This window comes from Alexandromys fortis, unplaced genomic scaffold, assembly GCF_014885135.2.
Source record: "Alexandromys fortis isolate MF-2015 unplaced genomic scaffold, M_Fortis_MF-2015_v1.1 scaffold_20, whole genome shotgun sequence".
Classification (NCBI taxonomy): domain Eukaryota; kingdom Metazoa; phylum Chordata; class Mammalia; order Rodentia; family Cricetidae; genus Alexandromys; species Alexandromys fortis.
Genome location: NW_026067903.1, coordinates 6607355 through 6622042, shown reverse-complemented (window position 1 = coordinate 6622042; position 14688 = coordinate 6607355). Strand labels below are relative to the sequence as shown.

Genomic DNA, 14688 nt, shown 5'->3' with positions numbered 1-14688 from the left:
GATACGGGTACCTGCCTTTTTGCTTCCCAGCCAACATAGGAAAGCAGAGCTGTCACACACACACACATAAAATTGGGGCTGGAGTTGTAGCCAAGTGGTAAAGCACTATACTTTCCAGCATGTATATGACTCTAGAATGATTAAAAAGTGCTGTGGGAACTTCAGCCAATAGCATTTAAGATACTGGCCATTTTGACATGGTCTCATTACCATAAATGCAGATGTAAAGTATGTGAGGGCCCTTTGGCTGCCGGATTCGGTTCCAATTACCAGAGCACACAGAGGGCTGCAGATCACTACTCTTCCTGTGAGTTTACCCCCTAATAAATAGACCTTTGTTATACTCCATTCTGAACTAGTGTGGAACTCGTTTGTACAACAAAAAAGAAGTAAGACTAAAACACAGGTTGGGTTTCATGGCATATGCATTATAGCTCAACAATTCCCGCCCCACCCCTTTTACCACGGCGAGTTCCAGGCTGAATTCAGTATATACCCAAACTTGTAATCCCCCTCCTCAGCTTCCCAAGGACTAGCACTGAAGTCATGTTTTACCCTGCCCAGCAGAAACTACTACTTTTTAAAAAGTACCCCTAGGGCTGCAGAGTAAGTCTAGTTGACGTACTTGTTGGGTTCTTACTCAGTATTGACTCTAGATGAGGACAAGGACTAAAGAACTATCTAGTGCTCTATGGCTATAAGGTGGCCAATACAGGTCCATTCTTATCATCTAATGGCATCATATATTTGGCATTTAAATAGCACAATATTTTTTTATGGTTCATAGGTTTTACCTAGAAAAAAATTATCCCTATTTACTCATCTATTTGTTGGGATTCTAGAGACAAACATTTTTATTAACGATAGTACCATATTTTGGCAAACACTTCAACAGATTTGTAAATACAATGCTTCTCTTTTTAACCAGAAGCATTTTATGACAATTATCATAAGACTACACAACCTGAATCAACATTAGCTCAAAATCCTTTTATTTTTGATCTCATAACTTATGTTCCTACATAAGTATCAAACAAATGATAGTTTAAATCAGCATCAAGAGATAAATTCCATGAAATGGAAGTTTGTGCTGTTTTATGAATCATAGGATGTTATGGTTAAGTATATGTATACTTCTTTATATTCCTGATATTCAGAATGAAAAATATATCTCGCCGGGCGGTGGTGGCGCACGCCTTTAATCCCAGCACTCGGGAGGCAGAGGCAGGCGGATCTCTGTGAGTTCGAGACCAGCCTGGTCTACAAGAGCTAGTTCCAGGACAGGCTCTAAAACCACAGAGAAACCCTGTCTCGAAAAACCAAAAAAAAAAAAAAAAATCTCATATAGGTAATAGTTTCTCTGCAAATGTCTTCAAAAATACTTTACAGTAGTAGGCAAAGATATAGTAGTATATAAATAGGTTATCTACATATTTAATTTTATAATTTTGCCCCAAACTATATTTTACTTTATAGTATATCCATTTTTGTTCAACATTAATAAAGCTGACACACTGTTGATATATGCATTTGTCTTCTATAACAGAAGCAGCAATAGGACAGAAAAAGACAAACAATACACCAACAACCTAGAGGAACATCATCAGCTGTTTAACCTGAGGCTGAGAGCGGCAGCTCTCACGCAGCTCACTCCACAGTAGCACTGTACAGCAAGTCAGTCCATATGCATGAAAGTGCAGAGCAGTCTATACCCTCACACACTTCTGCTTTTCAACCCTCCACAATAGTTTTGATTTTTTTGTATTTTGTATAAATGTCTAAATAACTTACAACTTAAGGCAAAGAGTTTGCATTTTAAAAAGCCAGAAAATAGGCTTTTGTTTATCCAAAAGCATTTTTCTTTGCACATTACTGCTTTGTTTCAAACACACACAACTCTTAAGTGTGAACACTGCATACCCGAAAGCTAAACCTCATCTCTAATGACAAACACAAGTTTTCAACGAAAAGTTGATTTGAAGTAGACACTGAATTTCCCAATATCTAAAACAAACAGACAAACAGGAAGAAAAAAAAACCCAAAAAACCTGCTTCTATTAACAAATAAGTTGGGGGAGGGATCAGCTTCAAAATGCAAGGAAGCAGAGTAAAACGAGGTGGGAAACCATCACTCACGTTCACTATACCGAAACTTTCATCAAGTTAAGGTTCATCTTTTACAATCTTAAATAAATAAGCTTAAGTTACTTCCCATATTTTGGTTCAAGCAGAGTTCTAGTGCCAGGACTGTGCTTACTTTTAGCTAAATTCCCTGAGTATCTTTTGATGTGAGCCAGTTTATTCCGAAGATACTCAAATCTGTATAATTCTTCATGGTCACTGGGACGGCTTGATCTTCCTAAACTCCTGTGCGACTTTTTCAAAAACATTCTGGTACTCTTTTGAGCTCAGAGAAAGGCATTTTCACTGTGCATGCAGTTTGATAAATCTAGCGACAGTCTCCATCCTGACATGCACAGCCCTGTATTCAGCATAGTCAGTACTGGAATCATCCCTGTAATTCCAGTGTTGTAATACAGTTACTGAGTAATCGGGGAGTTCAACTGTTGAAGAGGCTCCATGGAAGCAGTGCAATCTTCTTCAACTCCTTCACTGGGATTACGAGGAGTTACTCAGCTTGACAGTGTCTTCTCTTCGATAGTTTTTTCCAATGTCACACTTTTTTATTTGGTCCTTTTCGTTATGGGTTTTAGACCTTTAGACTTTGTTTTTGATATTTTGTAAGAAACTAGATGGTTTTCTTCCATAGGCTTTGGTGGATACTTTAGCAGATCTAGAAGAGTTTTCAGAGAAGTCCTAAGTCTTGCTGGTTCTCAAAGACACTAGCACTTTGACTAAACTTGTCTTATGTCTGCTAGCCTTCTGGAGCACCTGGAGAACAGGAATTGGAATTTATCATCTGAGGAATATTTGGGGAAGGCAGGTGGGTTAGGGGCAGAAGGCAGCAAAAGGCCTGCAAAGATTTTTCACTGGTGGGCTTCGAACAGCCACTTAACACCGGTGGGCTCTCGCTGGTCAGGTGAGATATTCAAGTGTTTTTTCTTCATTAAAGGATCAATGAAATCTGAGCCAAAAGACTGTTTCTGAGGAGAAGATGCTGCATCTCTGCTGGAACACACAGGGCATTCTGAATGGCTTGTGCCAGGGCGATGAGATGGGTTTAGTTTTCAAGACAGCATTAACTCTAATGACCGTCTGTCTGTCTAGCCACACCCTGGCCAGTCTGAGTGAAGCTCTTAAACATAACCCTTCAAGCACAAGAGAGGTCCTTAGGATGAAGAGTAGCCACCTGCTGCAGAACTGTCCCAAGGAGTTGGCTTTTTGATTGACACCTTCTTTCTGCAGTTGATCAAGCAGTTTTTCTCATAAGCCTTTAGCTCTCATAAGTGAATGATCCAGTCTCTAAACGGCACTGAGAAGAAACACTGCTGCCACCAAGTATGTGTCTTTTGAACTATATTTGCAGGATTCATGAGCGTTGACATTTTTCTCTTAGCCACCCCATCTGAGATGGCTTGAGGAACTTTCAAATTTGCACTCTTTTTCTACATATGGTCCACAGAGTCTGTAATGTTTATGCTTTGATAATGGGATTCCTCCCCTGCCTGCGTCATTCTTTTCCATGTAATTGCATAGGAATCATTTCCTGCACATGCAATTTATCCTGCACAAATGTGAAGTAGTTGAGCTGGGTGGCTTCAGGGCTAGAGAGTGTTCCATCAAAGTTTCCCTTAGGGCTATTAGCCCACATTTCACAAAGAGATAGGAACTTCACTGAGGGACTGTTTTTGGGAATTCTGACAAGCTAAAAAGACAACCTTGGAGTGCTTGAAAGTGAACTGAAGGTCAAATAGGAATTCAATTCCTGTGGCCCTGCCAAGTCTCCAGTGCCCAGATCACTGTTTTGTAAGCCTGTCAAGCTGCACTGTCCTGCCCCTGCCACCTCAGCCCATAAAGTACTGCTCTTCCCGAAGGCCCACATCACACCTTAAACTTCTGGGGGTGTCACCCAGGCTCCAGTTCCTACAGTCACCTCCACAACTGCAGCCTTTCTGCTGCAGATGTAATGTCATATACCGCTCCTGGCTAGACCCCCTCTCTTTCTTTCTCTCCAGCTCTTTTTAAATATTTATTTATTTTTATTTTATGTGTAAGAGTGTTTTGGCTGCATGTACATATGTGTCTGTGCCTTTGGAGGTCAGCAGAGGGAGCTGGGTCTCAAACCCCAGTCTTCTGCAAAAGCAGCAAGCATTTTTAATCACTGAGCCTTCTCGCCAGCCCCAGAATTTATCTTTTTTTATAAGGAATTTCCTGTGAGTTCAGAAGCATATATCATAATTGTGGTCTACCATCTTAGCATTATAATCTAACAAACAGAAGCAGGTGAGGCACAAATCAAAAGCTGAGTCGTTACTGAAATGCTCCTTACTGCTGGCTGTAAGATCCAGATACTCTCGTTTAGCGGTCAAAATCCGAGAATTGATTCGTGGAACAACATTTGGTTGATTCATGATATATTCTACCACATCTTGGTCATGTGGCAGTTCACCCTGTAAAAAAAAAGAAACAGCAGAGGCAGGAATGTCATAGGAGTATCAGCAATAATAATTCACTAGAAATAAAGCATTCATGGCTTTGAAACAGTTTGCTATAGTGTGGTTGCGTACACACAGTATCTCGAACTTCATCACCACATAGGGGTGATGGGGACATTCATAGAAAGACAGGGCTCAGGAACAAGAAAGCTAAGTCAGCTTTCCCATGGTAGGAGGCCCACAACCACTCTGTGGAGTCACTTCTTTCTACCTTTCCAAAGGTCCTAGGGAATCAAACCCAGATTGCTAGACTGGCCCAGCAAGCTCCAGACTCATTGAGCCATTTTGCCAGCCCTTGAATTCATTTTTATATGAAGTATAAAGTAAGGGTCAACTTTTGCTCTGCAATTAAGTGGATACAGAGTTTTCCAGTACATTTGTTTAAAAGGTCAGAAAATATCTATTTTTGGCTTTTCAAAACAGAATTTCTCTGTGTAGGCCTGGCTATCCTGAAACTTGCTCTATAGTCCAGGCTGGCCTAGAACTTAAGAGATCTGCCTGCCTCTGGCCTCATAGGTACTTGGACTAAAGGTGTATACCACCACTGCTCAGCCAGAAATAAAATTTTAAAATAAATAGATTTGTTCTAAATATCAATATACAAAAATCTTCAGAGACTGGGTATACACTGTTAACCCCAACACTCAGGGAAAGGTGGATCTCTGTGAGTTCAAGGTCGAGCTGGGCTATCTAGCAAGTTCTAGGCCAGCCAGTGAGACTCTGTCTCAAAAATAATTATCAGGGCTGGTGAGATGGCTCAGTGAACCAGGAGCTTGCTGGGCCAACCTGGCAGCCTGAGTTTGATATCCCATGTAAAGGTGGAAAGATCTAAACTCCACAGTTGTCCTTTGACTTCCACACACGTGTTGTGGCATGTACTTATCCAAATAATAATAATAATTGGAACAATTGTAAATTAAGTCAAAATAGGTCAAAGATTTACCCTAAAGATTTGCAATCATAAAAGTCTTAGAAGAAAACACTAAAGAAAAATTTAATAGTAGCTGAACAATGGCTTAGCAGTGCTTTCTTGGATAAAACAATGAAGAGCACAAAAACAAAATGAAAGAATAAAGTCCATCAGAATGGGAACTTTCATGCATCAAAGGACATTATCAAGAGCGTAAAGGACTAGAGGCGTAGGTCCGATGGCAGAGTGCTTGCCTGGCATGCACAAAGCTCTGGCTTCAGTCCCCAGCACTGCAGGATTCACTGCAGGATTAGGCAAGAGAGCAAGGGATAGACAGAAACCCTCTAAACAGCCGCTGAGAGGTGAGTGGATAAAAGTGAACACACACATACACACTTACACACATGAATGCACACACAAAATGATAATAAGTAAAAAAATGTAAAAGTCGGTTGGAAAAGATCTACAGGATAGTGGCAAGGGTTGCATAAAACTGTGACTGAAGAAAATGCCAGTTCACTGAACACTGAAAGTGGCAATATTTCATGCTCTGTATCTTTCACTATAAGTCAGGTGCTTAGCTACTTTTTTATTTCTATGACAAAACACCATGACCAGGCAAACTTATAAAAGAAAATGTTTAATTTAGGGTTCACGGTTCCAGAGGATAAGAGTTCATGATTTTCAGGGCTGGAGCATGGCAACAGGCAGAAAGCCCGGCACTGGAGCAGTAGGAGGCAAGGAGAAATAACCAGGAAGATGGAGTGGGCTTCTGAACTCTCAAAGCCCACCCTCCCAGTAACACTCCTCTTCCAATACCCGTCCCACATATCCTAATCCTTCCCCAATAGTTTCACCAACTAATGACTAAGTTTTCAATGTACACACCTATTAGGGTTATTCTCATTCAAACCACCACAGAGGTAATGGATTCACGTTATAAAAGAGGATATAAAGCTAATAGCTTCTCTAGGTCCCATATTATCTTGGAATTTTTTTTTTGGGGGGGGGGGGCTAGAACTCACAGAGATCCACCTGCCTCCTGAGAACTAAGACTAAAGCCATGTGTCACCACGCAAGGCATAACACAGAATTTTACTACTGACTAAAGAAGCTACAAAGTGGGCCTGGAGAGATGGCTCATAAGAGCATTGGCTGCTCTTCCAGGGTCCTGAATTCAATTCCCAGAAACCACATGGTGCTCACAACCATGTATAATGAGATCTGGTGCCCTCTTCTGCTGCTGTGCAGGCACACATGCAGGCATAACACTGTATACATAACAAACAAATAAATCTTTAAAAAAGAAGAAGCTACAAAATATAAACCACTTGCTTTCAAAATTGTCCTGAAAATACCACTCACCAAATATACCACCCTTTGGAAGAAGGACGTGGTCTCCAAGATCTTGTGCATTGTAATGGTTTCCAACTCATCAGGATCCAAATGTTCCTTTTCAAAGGGCATGCCATTGAACAAGACAACGGGCAGGGGACCAACACCAATCTGCTCATAGTAGCCTCTCGCTTCCTAGAAAACAAAGGACAAAAGAAAGCACATATTCCCCTTCATGATACACACAGAACAAAACAGTTTCTTACATGCCTGCTTAAATTAAAAAAAAAAATAAAATAAAAAAGTTAACAGGGCAGGCAAGATGACTTAGTAGGTAAAGACACTTGCTTTGTAAGACCTGAGTTTGATCTCCAGAACCCAAGTAACAGACTACAAAGTTGTCGTCCCTCCATATGTGTGTACACAATAATAATAAATAAAAATAATTTTTTGAAAAGAACAAAAGAAGGGCTAAAGAGATGACTCGGTCATTAAGATCTCTGTGAGTTCGAGGCCAGCCTGGTCTACAGAGCTAGTTCCAGGACAGGCTCCAAAGCCACAGAGAAACCCTGTCTCGAAAAGTCAAAAAAAAAAAAAAAAAAAAAAATCTTACTTAGTAAATGTGAAATTAAATTATTGAACTTTAAGAAACAAAAACTTTACAGACTAGGGAATGTGTATATGTCTGTTTATGTGTGTGAACAGTCCTCCAGGCTTCTAAAACTGCATCATGTATACAATGCTCATTGTACAACAAACTTTCTGCAATTGTTGGGAGTAGATTCTTCACCACCCCAATACAGTGCTTACTGGCAGCCAGCAGGCTCAAGTCCAGAGGATAAAAGAGCCCCTGGAAACTGGTAACACAGGGGTAGATACAAAAGAAACAAGAGCTGAGGAAAATGGGCTGCCTGAATAAAGCAGAGAACAGCAAGTTGCTGCAAAGGTCACTGCAGCAATTGGGAGTACACAGACACTTGTTTCAAGTTTCTTCACCTCAGCAGAGACAAGAGACTTGCAGGGCCTGACTGAGAACTCTGGGAAACTTCTCAGGCTCAGGGCTCTGTCCCCCACTCACCCACATTTACTGCTCTTCCCTGATTAGTCCTACTTTTTCCACCTAATGCACACTGATATTCAGCCACACATTTCTTTAAATTTGGGCAACAATTGAGGAAGGGAAGGCAGATTTCAGAGCCCAGCTCCAGCTGCTTCTGCCTTCTTCAGAGGAAGAAACTAAAGAGCTCAGCAACCAGCTCCTAGCCAGGCTGCTCACTAGAGAAGCAAAACCGCTTTCAAGAATTGCCAGAGACACATCTGTTGGCTCCCTGTGACTGTGGCTTCTGTCCCAGGCTGGGAGCCCACTCCAACCTGCCTCAAGGACTCAACGCCAATCAGCAGACAGAGGGATTCTTTCCACACCTTTCCACACGAGGTTGGGCTGTAAAAGGGTTCTCGCATTCTTACATTGCCTTACTAAGTTTTGGCTATTAACTTTTATAGCACTTTCTAAAAACCAAAGTACAGCAAGTGTTTTCTAATATTCTCACAGTGTAAGAATCAACATTGTTTTGGTTGTAGGTATGTAAATATGGACAAACAAAGTACTTGGTTTTATGTCACCCCCCAAAAAGCTTAAGTTTTCTCTTCTTTCACCTTCACATGAGTTTGGAGGCTTAAATTCAGGTTGCCAGGCTTACATAGTAAGCATCTGTACCAGTAAGCAATCTCACTGGCTCTGGTTATTACATTTCTTTTCTTTTTTGTTTTATTTTATTGTTTTTTGAGACAGGGTTTCTCTGTGTAACAACTCTGGCTCTCCTGAAATTTGCTCTGTAGACCAGGCAGGTCTCAAACTCAGAGATCTACCTGCCTCTGCCCCCAGAGCTCTGGGATTAAAGGTGTGCACCTCCATAGTTGGCTAGTTAACAGACACGTCTGGAGCCTGAACAATGATGTAAAGTCAAACAGTACATATTGTGCCATACACCACCTTTTGGTTCTATACTTCCAATAGGTTTTATCCAGAACATACTTCATAGAAGTACAACTACTACATTGAAAAAAGTAATTGTTTTCCAATTTAAAAGTTAGCATGCAAGTTAAAAAAGTACTATTGGGCTGGAGAGATGGCTCAGAGGTTAAGAGCATTGCCTGCTCTACCAAAGGTCCTGAGTTCAATTCCCAGCAACTACATGGTGGCTCACAACCATCTGTAATGGGGTCTGGTGCCGTCTTTTGGCCTGAAGGCATAGACACAGACAGAATATTGTATACATAATAAATAAATATTTTAAAAAAAATAAGTACTATTTTCTGACCTAGAATCACTTTTCAAAGACTGACAAGTGAGGCTAGATATGGTAGCAATATGCCTTAATCCCAGCACTCAGAGGGTAGAGACAGCTGATCTCTGTGAGCTCAAGGCCAGCCAAGGGCCACACATTCAGATCCTGTCTCCTGGAGGGGAGAGGAAGGGGGAGGAAGGTGGGGACTAAAAAGCGGTCTGTCTACATTTTGAAATGCTAGGTACTGAGCACTTTTATCAACACCCCACTACAGACACCATCCAACCCAGTCTAATGCAGCAGTCATGTCAAAATACCAAGGAACTAAGTTCTAAAGAAAGTGTTACCTTCCGGTTCTGATCATAAGCAGAATCAATCCCCAGAATGCTATTCACTTCGACATACGGGTATTTCTTCTCCAAGACACTGACCACATGTTCAACTTTCACTTTTTCTCCAGTCCTCACCTTGTTATAGATCTAAAAAAAGAAAAATAAGTAACCAACTACACTTTTAAATCCAAATTTCAAATGTGAGGAAGTCTCTAAACACATTAGAAAAATAAGACTACTTTTATTAAGAAGCAAACTGGAACTCCTTAGCAACACTATCATTTCAATATTCCTTATAAGATACCTTTGATTAAGAACCGAAGATTTTTCTTTCTTTCTTTTGTTAAGACACAGTATCATCACAGTATCATCATGAAGGCCTGGCTAGCTAGGAACTTGCTATGTAGATCAGATCGGCCTTGAATTCAGAGAAGCCCCAGCAGCTGAGTGACGGAACTAAAGATTTCTTGAAATGATCTTCTCAGTAAATAAATACATTATAACCCAAATGTGGGGAGGAGGGGTGCAGGAAAAATGCTTTAGGAAGTATCAGAAGCCAGGTGTGGTGGATCATACCTGAGATAGCCAAGGCCTGGGAAGATGAGGGAAGCAGACCCAGAGTTTTTGGCTAGCCTGAGCTATACAGAAAGACCTTATCTCGGAAGACAAAAAAAAAAAAAAAAAAAAAAAAAAAGAACCAGGCACGGTGCTGCACAGCTAACACCACAGCACTGTGGGAGACAGGAGAATCAAGAACTCAAGGTCATATTCAACTACACAGTTTTTCCAAAGCTAGCCCTAGCTATATGAGACTGTGTTAACAAAAAGGAGAAGAAAAAGAAAAAAGGAAGGAAAGAGGCAGACAAGAAGAAAGAAAAGGAAAAGATGAAAAAATACCATAAGAAAGTCTCAAAAAAAAAAAATGATATAAAAAAAAAAAAGTAGAGAACACCACATTGCCCAAAGGCATTAACTGATGATTTCACAGAATCAAAGTGCAGAGGACTGTAACATGTATGCTATTCTCTCTCTTCAGGAATCGCATCTGATGACCAGCATTATGGCTTGACATGCCTGACAACCAAGTCTGATCCCCAGATCCCATGGGAGAAGGAGAGAACCCACTCAGAAGGTCATCCTCTGGACCTGCATTACTGTACAGTAGTGCACACGTGCCCCTCCCCCCAGCAACAGAGTCTAAACATTAAAATAAACACAGCAATCTATTATTTTCACATCAGTGAATTAATAATGTATAAGGAACCCTGAAATATAAAACACTAGAGTTTATATAAGAATATACTTTACCTTTTCTCTTTACATAAGTACAAAATACCACTAACACAAACTGTTTTAGAGTGAGTTAAATTTCTTAAAAAGTATTTGCCATTTTGAACAAAAACATACATGTGTGAGAATCTGGAAGGCGTGGTAACCATCCACTTCTTGGACAACATAATTATACGCTCTCAGAACAGCAACTCCAGCATCTTGCATCCCATCAACGTCTTCCGAGTCATTGACCACAAAGATAAAACCAATCCTGCAGAGAAGAAGAAAAGGGGCATTTTAAAGAAGGCAATCAGCTAGAGGCGGTGGGGTCCCGCTGCTCACTTCTAACTGAGAAGCACAGTCAACATCCCACTCTAAACAAGGCTGGCAAAGCTACATACACATCATTTTAAAAACACAAGAGTAGGGTCACAAAACAGGTTAGGCTTTTCCACAGTGAAGGCTCTTAAAGAGTCTTGACTAGATTTCTTTAATGTCATGAAGAGCTTGATACAGTGATAGGTAGAAATTCTGTTCTGCTTTTAAGTTGGGAGGACTGGAGAAACAGCTCAACTAGTAAGAGCACTGGGCGCTCTTGCAGAGAGAGTACCTGGGTTCTGTTCCCAGCATCCAAATCAGATGGCTCACAAGGGCCTCTAGCTCCAATTTCAGAGCATCTGATGCCCAATTCTAGCCTCTGTGGGAACTGTGCGTATGTGGTGCACATACAGACAAGCAGGAACATACACATAAAGAATAAATACATTAATTTCAAAAATCCGGAAATTGAGGCTGAAGAAAATGTAAATGTAACTAAAACAATATAAAAGGAAGCCAGGATCACAGCTTTAATCCCAGCACTCAGAAGGCAGAAACAAGAGGATCTCTATGAGTTCAAGGCTAGCCTGGTCTACAAAACAAGTTCCAGGGCAGCCAGAATTGTTACACAGAGAAACCCTATCACAAAAACAAAACAAAAACAAAGAAAAAAAGGAGGAAGGAAGGAAGGAAGGAAGGAAGGAAGGAAGGAAGGAAGGAAGGAAGGAAGGAAGGGAATCAACTGTCGTATATCATACCGAGACGGATAAGTATGAAGACTCATGGGGAGTCTGGGCATCTGGACTAAGAGCATTGCAGTTATGTCAACAAATGGTACTGAAACAACTGCACAAGCAAAGTAACGAATTTAGATATAAATTTACCCTTCACAAACATTAACACAAAACATACAACAGATGTAAGTGGAAAACCAAACCTACGAAGTCCTGGAAAATAGCCCTGGAAAGAATTGGTTGGTGGTCTCAGGTTTGGCTAATGACAGGTTAGATCAAAAAGCATGATCCAGTTAGGGAGATGGCTTCACTGGCAAAGTGCTTGCTACACAAGCATGAGAACCCAACTCAGATCCCTAACACCACGTACAATAAACTGGGCACGGGGGTATATATGTCTGTAACCTCAGTATGGAAGTGAAAACAGAAGAATTTTGGCAGGGGGCGGACCTCTCTGGCTAGCAGCCTAGCCAGTCTGTGAGATCCAGGTTCAGTTACTGTAGCGGTGATAACTTAGGGAAACACCAACATCAACTCTGGTGCAAACATGCACACGCTCACACACACACAGAGTCATAAAATGACTGAGAAGGCAGACGTCATTAAAGTTTAAAACTTCTGTTTTGTAAACCTCAAATAGTAGCACATGCCTTTAATCTTAGTGCTTGGGAAGGCAGAGGCAGGTGGATCTCTGTAAGTTCAAGGCCAACCTGGTCTACAAGCAGAGCTACATAGTGAGACGCTGTCTTAAAAAAAAAAATTCAAACCCCCAAAAACAAAAAGTTCCTGCTTTGAGAAGGGGGGGGGGGGTAGGACCACATTCCTACACCAAGAGCAAAAAGTCAACCTATCTGCCAGCTCCCCTCTGATGCTCACAAGACACCCTTCCTGTGCCCAGGGCTCAAGTGCCTTCATTCCCTACATCTGTAATCTTCCTGTGCCTCAGTACAACTGTACAAATGTTTGGTTAGGGCCCACTGTGTACCATGAACCAATTTACATGTGCTCATATCCGCCTTTAAACAAACATGGCTGTAATTTAGCAATTTATTTTCTCCATCTGCCAGGTGGTGTTCAAATTTAAATGAAAATTTTCTTTTTCTTTTTTTTTAAATATTTATTTATTTATTATGTATACAATATTCTGTCTGTGTGCATGCCTGCACCAGACCTCCATTACAGATAGTTGTGAGCCACCATGTGGTTGCTGGGAATTGAACTCAGGACCTTTGGAAGAGCAGGCAGTGCTCTTAACCTCTGAGCCATCTCTCCAGCCCCTTAAATGAAAATTTTCATTGCACTCAACGATCTCTGCTTTTCTGGTCCTAATAGTCCTCCTTTTCTTCAAAGCCCCTGGGAAACCCGGGTCCTCCCCGCAGAGCTCCATATATCCTAAGCACTTGATCAAATACATTCTTATAGAGAGCCAAGGTATGCAAAAGGCAAACAGGACAGATTTCATTCATACAAGCCTACCACAACTTAGTACGGGATAATCAACATGTCATAATGTTTATTTACTAGAAATTCTTTTGTCCTTTAGTTTCTTCATTTTTAAGAACTCAGATTTCAGGAGACATAGAGGCGCACGCCTTTAAGGCCAGCACTTGGGAGGCAGAAGCAGGTGGATCTCTGTGAGTTCAACACCAGCCTGGTCTACAGAGAGAGTTCCAGGACAATCACAGATGCACAGTGAGACCCTTTCTTGGAGAGAAAAAAAAAGTTGCTCAAATTTTATCAGCATGTAAAATTATCAGAATTATTACAGACTGTAAGGGAAAATATCGTAACACATGTATATGTAACACATATATGTAAACACATGTATAACAATATATGTATTTTTTTATGTAATTGTCTATGAAAAGAAGAGGGAAACCCAGCTACCTGGTGTTCAGTTGGTGGACCTGGCAACACAACTAACACAGACGTGTCTGTCTGTATCTACAGAAGGCTACTTAACATTTTAACATTACAAAGCATCCAGTCCTTAAAAGTCAAAGCCACTAGCAAAGCTCTCTGCTGAAATTAGAAACGGGCTTTTCTATGTGGACATGCAACCAGGAAAGTCCTTTCCAGTAGGAAGCAAGTGAAGACCACAAACTACTTTCACACAGCTACTTGTTAATAATTCAATGGTGGTAAGCGCCTGTGTGCTCAGAATTAAATTCTTAGTCCCTAAAGACACAGATGTCTTCCCAAGCAGAAGATAAAACTGTCATTAGTGAATCCGGCTATTAATTATACTACAATTCAATGAAACCAGACATGTGATTCAAATAACAAACCAAGCCTCAGCTGAATGACCCCAATGTTACCTTAATGGTACGTGATTGCTGAGGAACAGCTCAGCTATGCTAATCAACTCGGCTGTGGTCTCATGCACAGGATCAACAATAAACACCTGTCAGAGGAAAAAGAGAAGAACCCATGAAATGGCAATCACGCATGGGCTAAGAGAAATGACACAAATTGTCATACATGAAGTCAATCCTTCCCAAAATATTACTGAACCACATACAAAGGGAGTTATGAATAAAAACAGCAGCTGCCACCCTCAACATTCAGAATGTGGTAGTGGGAAGAGAGATTTTTTTTCCATGGATTTCACTGGTGACATCCACCAGTGATCCAGACTGCTGATGCCTGCCTATTCTACCATATCAGATAAACCTGTTTTATCAGTTCTCACACCTTGGAAAACAGAGCTGCCTTTTTGTTATATTTGTTTCTAAGGCTCCCTGAATTAACAATTAATTTTGAACTCAACTTTTAAACCATAACAATAGCACTGATGTATGAAGTCCTCATGCGCTAACCAGCTTGTACACATTCTCTACACAATCAAGTTACTCGGACTGAGGCTGTGATTCATTTGGTAGA

At 40.9% G+C, this 14688-nt stretch overlaps 1 protein-coding gene and 1 pseudogene across 1 annotated transcript in view; both read right to left on the bottom strand.

Annotated features, from left to right (window-relative positions):
• Positions 1 to 14688, bottom strand: part of Uggt1 (UDP-glucose glycoprotein glucosyltransferase 1) — a 92974-nt gene that overhangs the window by 28704 nt on the left and 49582 nt on the right. The window contains exons 15-19 of the mRNA XM_050134628.1: positions 14124 to 14209; positions 10889 to 11024; positions 9497 to 9628; positions 6892 to 7056; positions 4451 to 4571 (exon numbers count right to left, since the gene is read on the bottom strand). Coding sequence (XP_049990585.1) covers positions 4451 to 4571; positions 6892 to 7056; positions 9497 to 9628; positions 10889 to 11024; positions 14124 to 14209 — 640 coding nt within the window. The remainder of the gene's footprint in view (positions 1 to 4450; positions 4572 to 6891; positions 7057 to 9496; positions 9629 to 10888; positions 11025 to 14123; positions 14210 to 14688) is intronic.
• On the bottom strand, positions 1590 to 4094 carry LOC126496996 (RNA polymerase II elongation factor ELL2-like; annotated as a pseudogene).